Below are 21,789 nucleotides of genomic sequence, written 5' to 3' on the forward strand. Positions count from 1 at the left end.
GGAAGACGGCCTAACGGTGTGCGGGACCGTAGCCCAGCTTCATGGAGACGGTTGCGAATGGTCCTCGCCGATACCCCAGGAGCAACAGTGTCCCTAATTTGCTGGGAAGTGGCGGTGCGGTCCCCTACGGCACTGCGTAGGATCCTACGGTCTTGGCGTGCATCCGTGCGTCGCTGCGGTCCGGTCCCAGGTCGACGGGCACGTGCACCTTCCGCCGACCACTGGCGACAACATCGATGTACTGTGGAGACCTCACGCCCCACGTGTTGAGCAATTCGGCGGTACGTCCGCCCGGCCTCCCGCATGCCCACTATACGCCCTCGCTCAAAGTCCGTCAACTGCACATACGGTTCACGTCCACGCTGTCGCGGCATGCTACCAGTGTTAAAGACTGCGATGGAGCTCCGTATGCCACGGCAAACTGGCTGACACTGACGGCGGCGGTGCACAAATGCTGCGCAGCTAGCGCCATTCGACGGCCAACACCGCGGTTCCTGGTGTGTCCGCTGTGCCGTGCGTGTGATCATTGCTTGTACAGCCCTCTCGCAGTGTCCGGAGCAAGTATGGTGGGTCTGACACACCGGTGTCAATGTGTTCTTTTTTCCATTTCCAGGAGTGTAACATTGGAAAAGAAGTTACACGCCTAGACTGAAGCACAAAAGCACAATAAACGACATCTTTGACAGTGTCGTGGTAATGCAATGTAAAAAGTAACATGCTGAACAATACATAAAGGGAGTAAAGAGGAATAAACTTTAACACAAAACTGAAAATAAATGCCTATAGGACAGTTTATATTAATAAACAGAACCAATAAAATAAAATGAAAATAATATTGACAGGGCTACTTCAAGAGATATAAAACATGGAGAATGATACACGAACCAATTAATTGGTCACCAATACTCCGTCAAAGATGTCGTTTGTTGCCCATCTGTGCTTCAGTCTAGACGTGTAACTTCTTTCCCAATGACGTTTACAAAGATTGTAACATCTCTGGCGACAGTAGTCAGTTAACACAATAAATTAATACTGTAGAATCTTGTTCTACCAAGAACCGACGGGAGATTTAATTAACATGAATAACAGTCTCACAGCATAATGGTGTCACAGCATACTCAATGCAGTCCTTAATATTATAAAGCAAAATTTTCTGCAGTGTTACGTTCTATACCTTGAAAGTCTTACATCTACATGTGCATGCACACTCCGCAAATCACACTCCCTGGCGGAGGGTTCATCGAACCGCCTTCACAAAAATTCGCTATTACTTCACTCTCGGACAGCGCCGGGAAAAAGCGAACACCTATATCTTTCAAGTGGTTGAAATGTCTCTTAGCACTATGGGACTTAACATCTGAGGTAATCAGTCCCCTAGAACTTAGAACTAATTTAACCTAACTTAAGGCCATCACACACATCCTTGCCCGAGCCAGGATTCGAACCTGCGACCGTAGCGGTCGCTCGGTTCCAGACTGAAGCGCCTAGAACCGCTCGGCCACACCGGCCGGCGACCTATATCTTTCCATGTGAGCTCTGATTTCCGTTATTTTATTGTGATGATCGTTTCTCCCTATGTAGGTCGGCGCCAACAAAATATTTTCGTATTCGGAGGAGAAAGTTGGTGGCTGAAGTTTCGTGAGAAGATTGCGCCGCAACGAAAAGTGCCTTTGTTCTAATGGTGTCCATCCCAAATCCTGTATCATGTCCGTGACACACTCTCTCCTATTTCACTATAGTACGACACGTACTGCTCTTCTCTGAACTTTCTCGATGTACTCCCTGAATCCCAGTTCTCCAGAAGAGCACGGCTAACAGTAGCGTTGGCAGTCTCTTCGGTAGTTCTGTAACATTTTCTAAGTGTTCTGACAATAAAACGCATTCTTTGGTTTGCCTTTCCCACCAACTTTTCTGTGTGTTTTTCCCAGTTTGAATTGTTCGTAAATTTTCTGTTTCTTTTCCCCAGTTTGAATTGTTCGTAATTGTAATTCCCACGCGTTTAAATGAATTTACGGCCTTTAGATTATACTTATTTGTCATGTAACCGAAGTTTAACGGGTTCCTAAAATAAACTCTAAGACAAAGAAAAGGCGTTCCATGAATTATCTGACGGAAATCGGTAGACGGACATATAGAGAAACGATTACTCTTTCAGAAAAATTCGATGATTTATTTAAGAGAAAAAGTTTCACAAACTGAGAAAGTCCATAACGCGTTGGCCCACCTCTGGCCCTCTTGCAAGCAGTTATTCGGCTTGGCATTGATAGTTGCTAGGTGTCCTCCCGAGGTACCCTGTGACACGTATTGTGCAACTGGCGCGTTAAATCTTCAAAATCAGGCGCTGGATGGAGGGCCCTACTCATAATCCTCCAAATATTTTGAATTGGGGAAAGAACCGCCAAACCTCGCTGGCCAAGATACGGGTTGGCAATCGCGAAGACGAGCTGTAGAAACTTTGGCCGTGTGCGGCTGGGCATCATCGTAATGAAATGTAAACGCAGGGTGGCCTGCAATGAAGGGCACGAAACCTGGGCGTAAAGTATCGTCGACGTACCGCTGTGAGCTCTGCACGGCCATCCATCTTACGCCGCCTCAACTCCATACAACATCGGGGTTTACGACTTGCGATCGGAGCATTTTATACTAGTCCCGTAGAGAGTCTTCATGCTGACGCTGGCGAATTGCCACTCACCTACCGGCGCGATATACTGCTTTGTCGGTATGCCTGTCGGCTACTGTCAATGCCCGACCATCCGTCTTATCGTTCCTTTTTTGACGACTCTCTCGACCGTCAATACGGGTTGTATGTCTCTGCCCTGCTACCCCCTGGAGTTCGCTTTCGTCGCCTCCTTCAACACCTTAATTTTTCACTCCCTGCAACCTTCCGAGTGGGCGAGAGCCACACGCCACCTTGGCTCCAGGCTCAGGTCCGCGTTCACCTTGACCTCAGCTCGCTCCCAAAAGAGGTTACCCCCGGTTCGGTCTACCACTCCCGTTTTGTGGAACTTCGTTCGAAGTTCATCAATATGACTTTCATTTATACAGATGGCTCTAAGACCAATGACGGGGTCGGGTGTTCTTTTATTGTCGGGGCACAAAGTTTCAAATACCGGCTCCATGACCATTGTTCGGTCTTCACAGCTGAGCTCTTTGCCCTCTACCAGGCTGTTCTTTACATCTGCCGCCACCGACATTCTGCTTATGTCATCTGCTCCGACTCCCTGAGCGCCATCCAGAGCCTCAGTGATCCGTATCCGGTTCACCCTTTCGTGCACCGGATCCAACGCTCTCTTCGGCAGCTGGTGGACGTCGGTTCTCCGGTTAGCTTTATGTGGGTCCCTGGCCATGTCGGTATCCCTGGGAACGAAGCTGCAGATGCCGCGGCCAAGGCTGCGGTCCTCCAGCCTCGGACAGCTTCTTGTTGTGTCCCTTCGTCCGATTTTAGCAGGGTCATTTGTCGGCACGTTGTGTCGCTGTGGCATGCCGATTGGGCTGCCCTTACAGCCAACAAGCTTCGGGCCTTGAAACCTCTTCCCGTGGCTTGGACGTCCTCTTCACGCCCTTCTCGGCGGGAGGAGGTAGTTTTGGCCCGGTTAAGAATTGGACACTGCCGGTTCAGCCATCGCCATCTGCTGACGGCTGCGCCGGCGCCGTTCTGCCCATGTGGGCAATTGCTGACGGTCCGCCACATTTTAATGTCCTGTCCGGATTTTAACGCACTGCGTCTCGATCTTAACCTGCCATGTACTTTAGATGCCGTTTTAGCGGATGCCCCACGAGCAGCTGCTCGTGTTCTTCGTTTTATCAATTTGACAAACCTCACTAAGGACATTTGATGATGCTGTTTTTTAATCCTATGCCTGTCAGTCTGTCTTTTATCGTGTTTTCCCTTTTAGTTGTTGTTTTAAACTTGTGCCTCGCGGTGCATTCTTAACGTCGTCAGGGCGCTAATGACCATTGAAGTTGTGCGCCCTAAAAACCACAAAAAAAAGTACCACTGTGAAGCGAGGGTGCCGCCGATGACAACCAAAGAAATTTTGCTACGAAAAGATATGGAACTCGAGGACATCACTCCTGGCTGTGGAGAGTACTGCAGGCGACTGTCAGATCAACAGATACCGTCTACATCTACATCTACATCCATACTCCGCAAGCCACCTGACGGTGTGTGGCGGAGGGTACCTTGAGTACCTCTATCGGTTCTCCCTTCTATTCCAGTCTCGTATTGTTCGTGGAAAGAAGGATTGTCAGTATGCTTCTGTGTGAGCTCTAATCTCTTTGATTTTACCCTCATGGTCTCTTCGCGAGACATACATAGGAAGGTATGTTCTCGAAACTTCAACACAAGCCCGTACCGAGCTACTGAGCGTCTCTCCTGCAGAGTCTTGCACTAGAGTCAATGAGATTCCAGGTCGAAGACGTTTCTCGAGACATACCGGACAACAATGGGATACGAACCTGACTGTCGGCCACCATATGGCGTGGACAGCCAGAAGTAGTGGTCTTTGGTGCCGTTACTTTACATAGCAGGACCCCTTTAGATGTCATCAGCGGCACCCTTACACCAGAGCGTTACGTCGACTATTCTACGCCCCATATAGTTGCTCACCTCGACAAGCCATCCTGGTCTTACATTTCAGCAAGATAAGGCCCACCCGCACGCGGCGAGAGATTCTACTGCTTGTCTTTGTGCTTGCCAAACCCTACCTTGGCCAGAAAGATCTCCAGGACTCTCCCCAGTTGGAAACATTTAGAGTGCTGTGGGCAGGACTCTCGAACCAGCTCGAGGTTTTGACAATCTAACACGCCAGTTGGACAGAATCTGACGCGATACAGCCTGGGAGGACGTACAACTACTCTATCAATCAACTCTAATGCTGAACAGCTGCTCGAATAAGGACCAGAGGTAGACATAAGCATTATTGACTTGCTCAGTTTGTGAAGCTCTTTTTGTTTGAATAAATCGGCCATTTTTTCTCAAATTGTAATACTTAGTTTGTCTCTATATGTGCATTACATCTACCGATTTCCGTCCCATTCTGATCATTCCTTCGTTGTGAGTCGGTTCTTTTTTTCCTAGAGAGTATTACACTACTGGCCATTAAAATTGTTGCACCAAGAAGAGATACAGATGATAAACGGGTATTCTTTGGACAAATATACACTCCTCGAAATGGAAAAAAGAACACATTGACACCGGTGTGTCAGACCCACCGTACTTGCTCCGGACACTGCGAGAGGGCTGTACAAGCAATGATCACACGCACGGCACAGCGGACACACCAGGAACCGCGGTGTTGGCCGTCGAATGGCGCTAGCTGAGCAGCATTTGTGCACCGCCGCCGTCAGTGTCAGCCAGTTTGCCGTGGCATACGGAGCTCCATCGCAGTCTTTAACACTGGTAGCATGCCGCAACAGCGTGGACGTGAACCGTATGTGCAGTTGACGGACTTTGAGCGAGGGCGTATAGTGGGCATGCGGGAGGCCAGGTGGACGTACCACCGAATTGCTCAACACGTGGGGCGTGAGGTCTCCACAGTACATCGATGTTGTCACCAGTGGTCGGCGGAAGGTGCACGTGCCCGTCGACCTGGGACCGGACCGCAGCGACGCACGGATGCACGCCAAGACCGTAGGATCCTACGCAGTGCCGTAGGGGACCGCACCGCCACTTCCCAGCAAATTAGGGACACTGTTGCTCCTGGGGTATCGGCGAGGACCATTCGCAACCGTCTCCATGAAGCTGGGCTACGGTCCCGCACACCGTTAGGCCGTCTTCCGCTCACGCCCCAACATCGTGCAGCCCGCCTCCAGTGGTGTCGCGACAGGCGTGAATGGAGGGACGAATGGAGACGTGTCGTCTTCAGCGATGAGAGTCGCTTCTGCCTTGGTGCCAATGATGGTCGTATGCGTGTTTGGCGCCGTGCAGGTGAGCGCCACAATCAGGACTGCATACGACCGAGGCACACAGGGCCAACACCCGGCATCATGGTGTGGGGAGCGATCTCCTACACTGGCCGTACACCACTGGTGATCGTCGAGGGGACACTGAATAGTGCACGGTACATCCAAACCGTCATCGAACCCATTGTTCTACCATTCCTAGACCGGCAAGGGAACTTGCTGTTCCAACAGGACAATGCACGTCCGCATGTATCCCGTGCCACCCAACGTGCTCTAGAAGGTGTAAGTCAACTACCCTGGCCAGCAAGATCTCCGGATCTGTCCCCCATTGAGCATGTTTGGGACTGGATGAAGCGTCGTCTCACGCGGTCTGCACGTCCAGCACGAACGCTGGTCCAACTGAGGCGCCAGGTGGAAATGGCATGGCAAGCCCTTCCACAGGACTACATCCAGCATCTCTACGATCGTCTCCATGGGAGAATAGCAGCCTGCATTGCTGCGAAAGGTGGATATACACTGTACTAGTGCCGACATTGTGCATGCTCTGTTGCCTGTGTCTATGTGCCTGTGGTTCTGTCAGTGTGATCATGTGATGTATCTGACCCCAGGAATGTGTCAATAAAGTTTCCCCTTCCTGGGACAATGAACTCACGGTGTTCTTATTTCAATTTCCAGGAGTGTATTATACTAGAACTGACATGTGAACACATTTTCACGCAATTTGGGTGTATAGATCCTGAGAAACCAGAACCCACAACAACCACCTCTAACCGTAATAACAGCCTTGATACGCCATTGAGACAGAGTTTGGATGGCGTGTACAAGTACAGCTGCCCATGCAGCTTCAACACGATACCACAGTTCATCAAGAGTAGTGACTGGCGTATTGTGACGAGCCAGGTGCTCGGCCACCATTGACCACACGTTTTCAATTGGTGAGAGATCTGGAGAATGTGCTGGCTAGGGCAGCTTCTGTATCCAGAAAAGCCCGTACAGGACCTGCAATATGAGGTCGTGCATTATCCTGATGAAATGTACGGTTTCGTAGGGATCGAATGAAGGGTGGAGCCAAGGGTCGTAACACATCTGAAATGTAACGTCCACTGTTCAAAGTGCCGTCAATGCTAAGAAGAGGTGACCGAGACGTGTAACCAATGGCCGGGTGATACGCCAGTATGGCGATGACGAATACACGCTTCCAATGTGCGTTCACCGCGATGTTGCCAAACACGGATGTGACCATCATGATACTGTAAACAGAACCTGGATTCATCCGAAAAAATGACGTTTTGCCATTCGTGCACCCAGGTTCGTCGTTGACTACACCATCGCAGGCGCTCCCATCTGTGATGCAGCGTCAAGGGTAAGCGCAGCCACGGTCTCCGAGCTGATAGTCCATCCTGCTGCAAACGTCTTTGAACTGTTCGTACAGATGGTTGTTGTCTTGCAAACGTCTCCATCTGTTGACTCAGGGATCGAGACGTGGCTGCACGATCCATTACAGCCATGCGGTAAGATACTTGTCATCTCGATTGCTAGTGATACGAGGCCATTGGGATCCAGCACGGCGTTCCATGTTACCCTCCTGAACCCACCGATTCCATATTCTGCCAACAGTCATTGGATGTCGAGCAACGCGAGCAGCAATGTCGCGATACGATAAACCGCAATCGCGATAGGCTACAATCCGATCTTTATCAAAATCTGAAACTTGATGGTACGCATTTCTCCTCCTTACACGAGGCATCACGAAAACTTTTCACCAGGCAACGCCGGCCAACTCCTGTTTGTGTATGAGAAATCGGTTGGAAGCGTTCCTGTCAGCACGTTGTAGCTGTCGCCACCGGCGCCAACCTTGTGTGGATGATCTGAAAAGCTAATCATTTGCATATCACAGCATCTTCTTCCTGTCGGTTAAATTTCGCGTCTGTAGCACGTCATCTTCGTGGTGTAGCAATTTTAATGGCCAGTAGTGTATTATCGAGAGTAGTGAGTAATGTGACAACGTATCTGCTCATTATTACTGCAGTGCGAAACGGCGCGTCGAGACAGAAGCAACGCACGTCCAGCTGGCTGTGGGTCTGCAGGCGCGTGGTAGCTGCACGTCGGTGACGGGGAACCAGCGGCAGCTGCTGCAGTGATGACGAGGCGCGGCGTGCCCCTGGAGTCGACGGCAGGACTCTCAGGTAAAACAGATGCGCTGCTTCGACGTACGAGTGACAAATCGCCGCACGGCTGCACGTGGAAGCAAGACGGGGCTGCCGCAATGAAGACATCACGACGCTGGTCGCTGTGGACTGCACAACTAATGTCCGATTAAAATTACATGATTGCTGGCGCGTTTCACTTGCCGGTACAGCATTGCCACTTCAGCTGCAGGCTGCCGCTCGGTTGCAGGTAACACACGAACACGGCGGTTCATTTCACGAATGCTGTTGATGAGTAAAGCGGAGAGATGTTGGAAGCGGCCACTGCGAAATGTGTCAGAAATGCGAGATGCTCTGTCGACATCTGAGTTTCAGTGACTAATGACCGAACTGCGGAAGACGACTCGTTTTGTAGTTCTGAATTCGAACTCATCTCCTAACATAACCACAGCCACATAATGTGCAATGTACCCCAGAAAACGGCGACATAACTAAAATCACGATCGCTTTCTTCTCACGGCCAAAAAAAAAAAAAAAAAAAAAAACCAGTTTCAGCGGAAAAAGCCGGCCGCGGTTCCCGAGCGGTTCTGGGCACTTCAGCCGGAACCACGTGACTGCTACGGTCGCAGGTTCGAATCCTACCTCGGGCATCGGTGTGTGTGAAGTTCTTACGTTAGTTAGGTTTAAGTAGTTCTAAGTTCTAGGGGACTGATGAACTCAGATGTTAAGTCCCATAGTGCTCAGAGCCATTTCAACGAATTTTTTTCAGCGGAAAAGCAAACTGTAATTTCTCGCATTTATTGGTTTACCCGAAGCTATCCTCACACTGGCTGCACAACCTGCCGCATTGAAACATCCGCTTTTGAACAATTATACATGACTGTGCTTAAACTGACACACAATATTTTTAGCGCAACGCATTCTGACTTTCAATAATCCCTACAAAAGAATGACCCTGACTAACATTAACCCATACCGTTCACAAATCACTTACCTCACAACAATCTTCGTTACTCGAACTACTGCAATACAGCGAGCGCCACTACTGCCAGCTAAATAAAAGATTCAAACTACTGAAGGCACTAACTACTGATAGGCATAGTTAGCAAATGAAATATTTTGATAGAGAACAAACAATTTATTTACCTTAATAGTGTTCTAAAGTCATAATATATATATCAGTTCATGACATCCAGTCTTACAAATTAAGTGTCTCTGATGGACACACGTCCAGATCATCCGCTCTCACAACTCCGCCATTTCTCTCCCCACATCCACCACTGCTGGCGGCTCACCTCCAACTGCGCAACGCTACGCGCTGTTAACATCCAGCTGTCCAACACTACAATAGCAAACAACAATGCAAAACAGTCACAGACTGAACACAGCACAGCCAGTGATTTCCATATAGACTGCTACATGGCGTTACCAATATAAAAACCTAAACAGCCTACTTACAAAGCCCCCATGCTTCCCACAACAAAATTTTACAAATTGTTTTGGGCAGTGGCCAATACAGATTTGAAATTTTTTTTTATAATTACAATAACCAAGAAATCAAATGCACACACTTATTGATACAATGTTGGTCAAAAGCTAAAATTTTCTCACAGTCCATAAAGACAGTCCTGATCGTTGATCACAGTAAAATTGCAGTGTTTTTCTCAAAGTCTGAGCAGTAAAAGAAAATGCACACGGAAGTAGTGGATTTCCATGCAGTCTTGAAGTAGTGTTGTCCTTCCAACAGAAAGACAGTGCTGACTCTTGACATGCAGACAGGTAATGGTCCACAACAGAGCAAACCCACGGCAGAGTCAGTCGAAGTTTTGAAGAATATTGGTAGGTAGGTCATCACAGAGCAGACCCACTGTAGTCCTTGTAGAGATGGCTAGCAGCCATTCGTTGCGACTGTGCAGGTGGACAATCACCATCGAAGAGTCTTGTGGACAATATAGCAAGTCCATGTACCAGCACTTGTGCACTCACAAAGATTTTTTTTGAAATGTCCTTAGAGCCAGCAGTGCTGTAATCCAGTCCCTTGCTGAATTATTAACACACGTGCAAACACTAACAGTCCTCCTTTTTTTTTTACATATCGTGCATATACTATGACCAACAGAAATGCGTGCAGTGAAATGTATGCTTACAAGTTACTTAATTTTATGAACTGGTGTCCTTTACAATTTTATAACATGAGAATACAAATACAGAGATACAGAAAACATCATGAAAACACAATAATACAGATAACATTTGTAGTAATACAGGCTTTACAAATGGTTCAAATGGCTCTGAGCACTATGCGATTTAACTGCTGAGGTCATCATTCGCCTAGAAGTTAGAACTAATTAAACCTAACTAACCTAAGGACATCACACACGTCCATGCCCGAGGCAGGATTCGAACCTGCGACCGTAGCGGTCGCTCAGCTCCAGACTGTAGCGCCCAGAACCACACGGCCACTCCAGCCGGCACAGGCTTTACAAAAGAATAGAAATAGACATATACATCAGTGTTACAGGAATTATGACATAAGTAAATATATAAAATAATGAGAATAGTTTTCGAAACATTAATTTCACACATGAGCATTGAAATAGAACAGAATTAATAATGACTATAAACATCTTTACAAAGAAAATAACATATGATTAATGCAAATTATATTTGAGGATAACAGTATTCCTCATCATAGTGAATGTAGCTTAGTACTAGAAAAATTCTACAACATAAATCTTATTAACTAAACACATAAAGACAGGAAAAACACAAATACACAACAGTACACAAACACATAGCAGAATAACACAGGAGGAACGGACAGGGTACATTTGGTACTGCAGTAACATTTGGTACTGCAGTCCAACCTACAACTTCATTCCATAGATCTTTCGTCTTATTTCAACATTTGTTTCCACCAAAAAAATCCTATCCAAGCATGCTTTCTGCATTTATATGTTCACATATTTCTTACCTCATTATTTATTTTCCATTTTCTTATAGCTTCTCAATGCATTTCTTCCAATTCATCACAAGTCGTTTTCTTATATAGCCTACCCCATCTTACGCTAACTTAAATCTACTGAGCTTAGATGCTAAACTAAGGGACGAGGCAATGCAGCAGCACAAAACAATTAACACAAACAGCAATGAGAAAAAATGGAAATTGGCAAAGCAAGCAGCAGTATATCTAAATTAGCAAAGCAAATGCAACGTTACAACTAATATAAGGCAATGTGCAGCAGAAAAGAAAAATAAATCAGTAGTAAAACTGGCTTAACAGAGTAATACAAAGTGAAATTTAGTAGCACTATGCCTGGCAAACAGCAGCAGCAAATGCAATGACTTATATCTAAACATGACAAAACCACAAGCAGAAAAAATAGTACACTAAAGACAGAAATGAAGATAAGGGAAATATATATTCACATCTTAATGTCTATGTCATTAAAGTGGTGCACCACAAGACGTTATTCTACCAAAAAAAGAAACTACCAAGTAGTTGAAAAAGAAATTATGTATGCAGTAACTGTTATTAATCCCTTCTTATTCTTCTTTCCTTTCCAAGTTCTCATTTTCGAAGAATGTGGATCATAAAATTATTATTTAATACCTCTTTTGACAGAAAGTGTTCACATTAGCAAATGCATTTAATTTTATTTTATAAAACCAATGCTGCAACACAGCTGGAAACCAGATATCAAATGAAATAAGCAACTATGAAAAGCAAAGCATAAAAATATCATTCAATAGTCATGTGGCATTTCATAAGTTAGTAGATATTCTCTCGATTCTCGTAGAAAGACACTTGTCATCATTAGGTGTGCAGGTGTAAGAATATTTCCCATCAGTTTATAAGCATTTCAGTAAGTAGCATAAAGTACGCGCTCCACAATATAATCATATGTTTCCAAGTAATGAGCGTGTCGTATTTGCGATGCTTTCTACAAAGAAATGTCAATAGCGAGGTTAATGGTCTCTCTTTTTTTTCTCTGCCTAATGGCTTTTTCTTAAGGCAGGTGGAACAGCTGGGCGTCCACGACACATTACGTGAAGGTAACTTAACTTTCTTACCGAAATATTTACGACGGCAGTGACAGTCTCATATAAAAAAAATTTCACAGGTCGAGAATTTGCCTTACGAATGTGTAGAAACAAAATCCTATAAATATAACAGCGTCCAAAAAATTTTCGCCGGCGTTGTGATACGTTTATGCATTAACACACATTTCATAACTCTTAAAGTACGATTCTTGGTTTCCAATGTCCTTTTTCACAAACCAGAGTCTGTAACCACTACTCATTATTCCTTACCTTATTACACATATACATATTCGTCGACACTTCTTCAATATTTCATCATAATAAATACATATCATAATAAACATTCCTGAACAGCATAATACACATCGACATCGTAATAATAACACCATAACACCACAGTCGAATCTCAAAAACGTTGTAGCTTTCTGCAATAATTTCAAAACCTAAAAAAATTCTCTGCTCATTTAAATAGTGTCATCAACCTCAAACGTACATTAAAAATCATGATCCCATACCAAATACATCATTCAAAGCTCTCATAGTATCATAATGGTTCTGAAAAAATATGGACAGTTCACACAGTACAGACAAAATACAGTTTCATAAGTGTGAAGTTATCCAACTGTGTAATTGTGTAAACATGTGTCACTGAAGTAGTAAAAAAAAAATTTCTGTCTCTCAGTTAAATGATCAGATAGCTGTGTAGTTTATGTGTTAGAGAAATATGGTACCGATGTGTAAAGTTGTATAAGCGAATACCATATTAGCTAGGGCTCCTTGTGCTTGCCAGACACTTGGTACACAAAGTAAGCGTGTACCCCCCTGAGGAATAATGTAATTATACCCTCAGGTGCTACAGAATACAGCAATGGAATGAAATGTATCATGGAAAACTTTCTTTGTAATTCAAAAATCTTTAAAAATAAATGTTTTAAGCACAAGATTAATCACTCAAATGCGTGTCCTGTAGCGCTAAATTGTGCATCTCGTTGTAATATAATCTCTGTCATTACTTAAGGGTAAAAAATATGCCAAGTGTCGTAATTATCGTCATCCGTAAGCAAAGTTCTGTGAAAGTCAATGTACTTACCACGTAATAAACAAAAGCGAAATGCTATGGGTATAGACATTGTAGTTGTTATGTACAGTACTGTGATCAAGAAAGTACTACACTGTAACGTATTGTTGTTCTACAAAAACGGCTGTCTTATTGTAGCTATACCACAAAGTTACTACCAAAACATGTTTTACTTTCCAGAAGAATACAGAAAAACTGTGCAGATATAAAGCAGATACAGCACAAAAGCATCAATGTAAATTGTGTCACACATTAGTAGCGTCGTGATATAATCGTGTAGCTGTGAAAGAAACCAAATGCTAAGTCATCTTTAATCCCGCAGAAAGTACTTCAAATAAAGAATGTCTTCTCAAGTAAACCAAAATGCATCATGAAAATCTCATTAGCAGTGCCGGTATATGTTATAAGTATGTGTGCCTTATAGTCGTTACGTGATCGTGCAACTAACAAGCAAGAATGTACAAATAACAACACTGTGTCGTCTGCTCGCTATAACAATGCATTCGTAATTTCTGTTTAAATAAGTTCTCTTGGTTCTTGACTGGATATTTAACTTCAAACATTGCAGATTATCTTTCAGTAAACGCTTTTACATGCGAAATGTGGTGTAAACCTTTACTCTTCCTAGTACGCAGAGTTTCAACTGCAACACAATTATCATGTGGTATACGTCGGATTCTGTAAGGTCCATTGTAAACTAGAAAGAATTTGTGACTCAAGTGTTTCTTCATATGTGGCAATGAATGAGCTTTAATGGGAACTTTCTGACCGATATATAATTTCTTTGCATTTGCTTTACCGTGTAGTTTTCTCCTTTTTTCTGCTGCAGATTTTATATTTTTAATAGCCAAATCAATTACGTCTTTGTGTCGATGTTTACATGTATTCGGAAAAGGTACAAGCTGTCTGATTCTGTTCGGTGGTTCTTCATTCTTTAGTACAAGAATAGGTGGTAAAGCAGTGGAGTCATGAGGCATTTCATTCAGCACGTTTTGAAATAAGTGTAAATATCTGTCCCAATGCTGATGCTTTATGTGACAATAATGTCTGCAAAGCTTATTGATTTCTTTCATAATCCGTTCAGATGGGTTACAATGTGGTGAGTACAATGAAATAAAAACACGTTTGATTTTATGGTTCCGAAGCATGCGTGACCAAACAGCAGATCTGAATTGCGGTCCGTTATCTGAAATGACTTTACTAACGTGTCCAACATCACGTAAGAAATTTTTAACAAAGGCGTTGGATACAGACTGTCCAGTGGCTTTACGTAACGGAGTGAAACAAACAAATTTTGAAGTAAGTTCAACAGCGACTAGAACGTACAAAAATCCATTCGATGTTCTGACAAGGGGTCCCAAGAGATCAACAGCAGCAAATTCTTTTAATTTAGAAGGAGTTATTGAAAACAACGGAGCACGATGCGATATAGTAAATGGTTTAACCTTTTGACAAAGTTTACAAATAGACAAGACTCTTCGGATTCTCTTTTCCATATTGTTAAAATAACAAGTCGCTCGAAGAATATGATAACATTTTCGTGGACCAAAATGTGCGTAGCTGAAATGAATGTACCAAATGAGCTTATTAACAAAATCTTCTGGAATGCAAAGTACCCATACTTGTCATCAACAGTGCAGCGTTTGAAGAGTATGTTGTTTCTAACCAGATAATAATGCCGAATATGAGTGTGTGTCTTTTCATGCCATTTACTTTTGATGTCTTTCCAAATCGGATCTTTATCTTGTTCATGAGAATGTCCTTTAAAGATGTGGTGATGAAGTTTTCAAAGGTGACTTTCTGAATGTAAAGAATACTGAAATTTTTCTTGATGTTGCCTTCTGTGTTACTTTTCTCAAGCCCAGCCGGTGCGCGTGACAGTGCGTCCGCAACAATGTTCTCCTTGCCGGGAATGTAGACTATTGTGAAGTGGAATTCTTGCAGAAACAATGCCCAACGTTTTAACCTGTCATGATTTAATTTTGAAGACATAAGAAATTGTAATGATCACTATATACTTTTACGTGCTTACCAGAAAGAAAGAAACGGAATTTGTTAAATGCCCAAACGATAGCTAAAGCTTCTAATTCAGTAACGGAATAATTTTTTTCAGATTTTGTTAGCACTCGGCTAGCAAAAGCAATGGTTTTATGAAGAGTAGTGTCATTTTCTATGGCTTCTTGAAATAAATGGGCACCAAGACCGACTTTAGAAGAATCTGTGCTAAGGCAGGAATCTTGTGACAGATCTGGATGAGCTAGTACTGGCGCGTTAAGTAGCGATTCTTTCAAAGAATTGAATTCCAACTGTGCTTGTTTGTCCCAGTTCCAAATAGTATTTTTTCCAGTGAGAGAACAAAGTTTTGGTGTCACGAGAATTTGCAAACTCAGAAAACGACGGTAAAAATATACGAGACCTAGAAAACTGCGGACTTGTTTTTTTGTGGATGGAACTGGAATGGCTCTGATTGCTTCTAACTTTTCAGGATCCGGCTGAATGACTTCAGAAGAAATAATATGTCCCAAAAACCTCACCTTTGACCTACCGAATTCAGACTTTTCCAAGTTAACTGTAATTCCATATTCTGCAAAAATACGTAACAAACTGTTGAGGATGGGATTATGTTGTTCCCATGAGGCTTCTGCTATTAGAATATCATCCACATATAAGGTGATGTGACGTTTTAAGAAATCAGGTAATATGGAATTTAGCCCGCGAATGAACGCTGCCGACGAAATGTTCAAACCAAAAGGAAGTTTCCGAAATTGATAACAAACGCCGAAACAAAGGAAAGCTGTGTATTTTCTACATTCTGGATGAAGTTCCATCTGATAAAAGCTGGATCTGAGATCAATAGAAGACAACACTTTTACACCACTAAAATTTTGAAGAAGTTCTTCCAACGTTTGCGGCCTGTCTGTTTCAGGAATGATGATAGTATAGATTTGTCTCGAATCTAAGACAAGTCTGATCGATCCAGTTTTCTTCTCAACAACATGTAATGGATTGTTGTATGAGCTTACTGCAGGCTCAATAATGCCCTCGTCAAGCATAGATTGTATTTCTGTTCTAACACAGTCCCTGTAATGTGCTGGAATTACGCATGGTCTAACACAAAATTTATTATGGTCACGAACACGAAATTGGTATTGAAATCCCTTGATTGTTCCTGTTTTGTGAGTAAAAACTGTGGTATGTGCTTGTAAAATCTCAAAAAGGTCCTGCCTATCATTGTCATTACAGTTCTTAATAGTTTGAATTTTATTCTGAATTAACTCATTAGTATCAAATACGCCCTCGATATCATCCCTGTCAGTACTTGCAGAGTGATTGTTAGTGTCAAGTACCGTCGAAAATTCCGAACTGTTGTCTAACAGAAGGTAAAGCCGATTAATTTCCTCGTCATGGTTTGAGAGCCAATCTTCAAATTTCAAAGCAATTGACTTACCTTATTTCTCTAAACTTATTTCAGTACTGTGAAAGTTTAAGATTGCTTTGTATTCATCCAAAAAGTCTACTCCCAATATAATTTCCGTCGACAATAATGGAACAATAAGAAAGTTCATAGAGAAGCTGTGGCTTTGGCAAAAGAATTCTAACTTGGTTTGTTGGTGTACATCTGCACTTTTTCCAAAAATTGCACCTTGTAATTTAATCTTACTTAAAGGAAGTGTGGGGCAATCGTTCGATTTGTTGCATTTGCTAAAAGCTGTTTCATTAATTACTGAAAAGGGGCTGCCAGAGTCAACTACTGCCGTAAATTTTACGTCATTTACTGTCAGGTGAATCACAGGATATGCAATGTTGTTATGTTTTACGTCGTGTTCGTGGAGTAAGATGTCCCTAACGTCTTCCATTTTTACGTAATTACTAGCCACGGCAGCTACGTCGTCAGCTTCATAAGTACATATTATGGCTGTCAGCGGTGTAAGTCATTGCCTACTGTCTCTTTGTTGGCGTGCATCGTTATTGGCATTAGGAGGCCTAACTTCTACAAGTGCACCTTGTCGAGAGGGCCCTGCCCTGTTTGAATCCCCCCAGCTCTGATGCAATTGCATTATTATCTGACAGTGAGAATGATTTGAAGCTTCTTACAGCACAATTAATTAAAGCCACAAATGGCACAGGCCTCCAGCTGAATACAGACAAAACAATGTATTTTATCTTATCCCGCTATCCATCAAATAATAATGTACTGCAAATTAATAACACAGCTTTCACAAAGACAAATGAATTTAATTACCTTGGTACAATAGTAACCTCTGACAACTCCATAAAAATTGAAATAGAATCACGAATTCAGAAGGCTAACAAATGCTACTATAGTCTCTTGACAGTTTTCAAAAGTAAGTTAATATCTAGGAACACCAAACTACAAGTATACAAATCATTGATTATACCAGTACTCACCTATGGATCTGAAACCTGGACTCTCACAAAAAAAGAGGAAAACAGATTAAGAGTATTTGAACGAAAAATTTTGAGAAAAATATTTGGACCCATAAGAGATAGGATCAGTGATGAATGGAGATTGCTAAATAACAATGAAATTTACAAATTATATAAAGACTCCGATATAGTGGCCAAAATTAAAGCCAAAAGACTGAAATGGATAGGGCATGTCATCAGAGCACCACCAAACAGGACCATCAAGAAAGTGACTGAAGAGATTCCCACCGGAAGACGACCTCTTGGACGCCCACGCATGAGATACTTGGACAATATTCAAGACGATCTCAGAAAACTAGGACATGACAGACAGTGGCAAATTACTTGTAATGACAGAGCAAAGTGGTTCAACATTGTCCATTCTGCAGCAAAAAGCCTTCATGGATTGTAATGCTTAATAATAATAATAATAATAATAATAATAATCGTAACTGCGCGCTGGACCGTTGTGTCTGAAGTTATTCTGTCTCCATTGATAATAATTATTTTGGTTCCCATATTGTCTGCTTCTCTGATTGTCTCTGTGATAGTTATTACCATGGAGAGGTGATCTTTCCCTGTAATTATTACTACTCTGCCAATGGTTGTCATACGGGTGGTGTCTGTTTTGGTCACGATTTATGTTTTAATAATAGCCTTGTCGTGTCCATTTATTATTTCTGTTATCGCGTAATTGTAACGGATGTAACCTGTAATTGTTGTGCTCCTGTTTTCGCGTTCCGCGATTGTCAGTGTCAATTTCCAATTCTTGTAACAGTCCCTGAAAATCTTCAATCTCGTCTTTGCAACGTCCTGCCAAAATAATATGTCGTAAATGTTCAGGCAATTTGATTAAGCAAATGCGGATGAGTTCTGAGGGGCTGTAAGGGTTTGACAGGTACTGATTCTTGTGCAACGTATCTTCAAAATATTTCACAAGACTGGAAAATTCAGATTGTTCGAAATGTTTCATCATTACGATGCTATGTTTTACTCGGTCTTGTGTAGCTTGAGACCAATATGCTGAGAGGAAGGTATGATAAAATTCTTCTTCACTGTGACAATCGTGAATGACCGATAGCATTCTTTCAGCTGGTTCATTCTCTAAGTAGCCACACACAAATTTTAACCTGTGCTCTAATGACCAGTTGGGAGGAAAACAATGAGAGAATTGATGGAGCCACGATTGTGGATGAATGTTGTTGCCAGAATTCTTAAATGTTTTGAATTTACGTATAGTAATGAACAGCTTGCATCGTGTCGGCGAGACGCATATCGGTCATTGTTACATCGTGTCGGCGGTTCCATCTCAAAATTCGGTGCACCTTGCCAATTTCTTTCATAATTTCCGAAATTCCCTGTGTTATTATTTTGCGGCTTTTCCGTATTTCTAAGTCCCTCTTCCAGTGTTGGAGCGCGAGTGTCCTCTGAAATATGTAATTTTTGTGTTACTTATGCCAACTGATCTTGTACTTCCTTTATTTCTCTTTTGTGTTGCGTATTAATTTGATTCTGATTTTGGTTGAATTTCTTATTTTCTTCATACTCTTCTGTGTCAGTGATGGCTACAGGTCTTGTGTCATTCAGATCATCATCTACCTTTGTAGATAAGTTAGTGAACTGATCCGAAAGTTCGGCTACTTTCTCCGATAGTGTACTTATTTCCTCAGTGTGTTTTTCTGAACCAAGTTTCAGAGTGTCCATTTGTGTTGAAATCGTATCTACTGTGTCCTTTAAGTTTTCCTGAGTTTTGCAAGTTGCGTAACCGAATCGGTAGATGCAACTGAGTCAATTTTAGCTTGCAAGGTCTCATGATTTTCATCAACAATAGTTTGCAGTTCTTTTACGGCGGCTTCGTGATACTGTAATGTATCTTCATGCCGCAAAAAAATAGGTTGGAAATGCTCACAAATTTGTGTTTTTACATCATTACAGACTTTTTGACATTTCGATTCTTTTTTATGTAACTCACTAGTTAAATCTTCACGTGTTTGTTCAAGTGTGGTGTGAAGATTATGTTCCATTGCGCCTAGCTGTAGCTGTTTTTGTCTCTGGTGTTGTTCCATTGTGTCTAACTTTTGAAGATTTTGTTCCATTGTGTCTAACATTTGAAGATTTTGTCCCATTTGTTTCTGATTTTGTTCAAGCGTAGTGTCCAACTTTTGTAGCCTTTGTCCCATTTGTTGCATTAACTGTAATAACAATGCACTGGTGTCTGAAACATGTTCCTCAGTGCTATTCGGCAGTGCATTTGAACCGGCAATATTCGCATTTTGAAAAGCAGAAAATGTGTCTTGACTTATTTGAGAAAACGGTGAGGAAGCAAAACCTGAATCTACAATATTTGCAAGATTGTGTCCTGTCATTTCGGACTCCTGAGGCGAGCTGTTGCCGACCGATCGATCGATAATGCTTCCCTGTTCACTATTTGTTTCACTGTCTCGCCATTATTTGCCGCCCGCTCCATTTCCCTATGCACAATTACCAAATTACTACTTTGAATGTCTGTTAATTCATTACACAGTGGTGCTGATAAGCTACGCTCGTCGTCGCTATTATTTCTTGGTTTACACGATAGCACAGAAAAGCACAATTTGAAGAGCAAAATAAGAAAACACATTAACATAGCACTAAAAATAATATCTACTTAATTGCAAACACAGCTGCGAAATACTTGGTGCAAATCTACATGCATGCCACAACTGTTTTACTGTGCAACAATGAAAAACTACAACTACAAATGAAATTCTCTCTATAATTACGCGCTCGCAATAAACAATAGCTACACTAATTACACATCAAGAAAAAATCAGAAGATTCCAGTGAGGTATCCTCGGCTAAGGATCGACATATGAAACGTCCCCTTTTGAACAACTGTGTGACTGTGCTTAAACTGACACACAATATTTTTAGCGCAACGCAATCTGACTTTCAATAGTCCCTTCAAAAGAATGGCCCTGACTAACATTAACCTATACCTTTCACAAATAACTTACCTCACAAAAATCTTAGTTACTCGAAGTACTGCAATACAGCGAGCGCCACTACTGCCAGCTAAATAAAAGATTCAAACTACTGAAGGCACTAACTACTGATAGGCATAGTTAGCAAATGAAATATTTTGATAGAGAACAAACAATGTATTTACCTCAATATCATCAAAAGTCATAATATACACTCCTGGAAATTGAAATAAGAACACCGTGAATTCATTGTCCCAGGAAGGGGAAACTTTATTGACACATTCCTGGGGTCAGATACATCACATGATCACACTGACAGAACCACAGGCACATAGACACAGGCAACAGAGCATGCACAATGTCGGCACTAGTACAGTGTATATCCGCCTTTCGCAGCAATTTACCTTAATAGTCATCAAAAGTCATAATATGTATAGCAGTTCATGACATCCAGTCTTACAAATTTAGTGTCTCTGATGGACACACGTCCAGATCATCCGCTCTCACAACTCCGCCATCTCTCTCCCCACATCCTCCACTGCTGGCGGCTCACCTCCAACTGCGCAACGCTACGCGCTGTTCACATCCAGCTGCCCAACACTACAACGGCAAACAACAATGCAAACCAGCCACAGACTGCACACAGCACAGCCAGTGATTTTCGTATAGACCGCTACATGGCGTTACCAATATAAAAACCTAAACAGCCTGCTTACAGCATTACCAACCGATGAGCAATCCTGGTTGGCACTTAACTGTAGATTATAGGAGACACAGACAGATTCAGAACGAAAAAAGTGAGATAGGATGAACAATAAGAGAGAATAACAAGTTATCATCGTGGTAAAGATGACAGAGCGAAGTAATAGAAATAAAGAAAATACATTTAAAAAATTAACTAAATATAAATAGAAATGAAAATCTTTTTATTAGATTTAGAAATAAAGTTTTGCACTATTAGACGAGTTTCGAATCTAACACCTTTCATATGTCAAGATCATACACTAACCACTGTCCTACCTCATTTTTATGTGTATGAGTCTAGTGACAGAAGACATAAGGGAATTAAATCATTAGCTGCCAGTGCGCACTGATTCGTATCAATGAGGCAAGTTAAATATTTGTTCGTGACCAGCATTCGAACCTAGTTCTCCAGCTTACTAGGCAGATACAATGACCACTACACCATCCGGTCACACTCACCATCACCACTGCACGGACTACC

At 42.5% G+C, this 21,789-nt stretch overlaps 1 protein-coding gene across 1 annotated transcript in view; it reads left to right on the forward strand.

Annotated features, from left to right (window-relative positions):
* Positions 1–21,789, forward strand: part of LOC126101179 (putative fatty acyl-CoA reductase CG5065) — a 325,985-nt gene that overhangs the window by 54,159 nt on the left and 250,037 nt on the right. Inside the window, exon 2 of the mRNA XM_049911877.1 lies at positions 7,934–8,090. Coding sequence (XP_049767834.1) covers positions 8,045–8,090 — 46 coding nt within the window. The 5' untranslated portion in view covers positions 7,934–8,044. The remainder of the gene's footprint in view (positions 1–7,933; positions 8,091–21,789) is intronic.

The sequence above is a fragment of the Schistocerca cancellata genome, chromosome 9 (assembly GCF_023864275.1).
Source record: "Schistocerca cancellata isolate TAMUIC-IGC-003103 chromosome 9, iqSchCanc2.1, whole genome shotgun sequence".
In the NCBI taxonomy this organism is placed as follows: domain Eukaryota; kingdom Metazoa; phylum Arthropoda; class Insecta; order Orthoptera; family Acrididae; genus Schistocerca; species Schistocerca cancellata.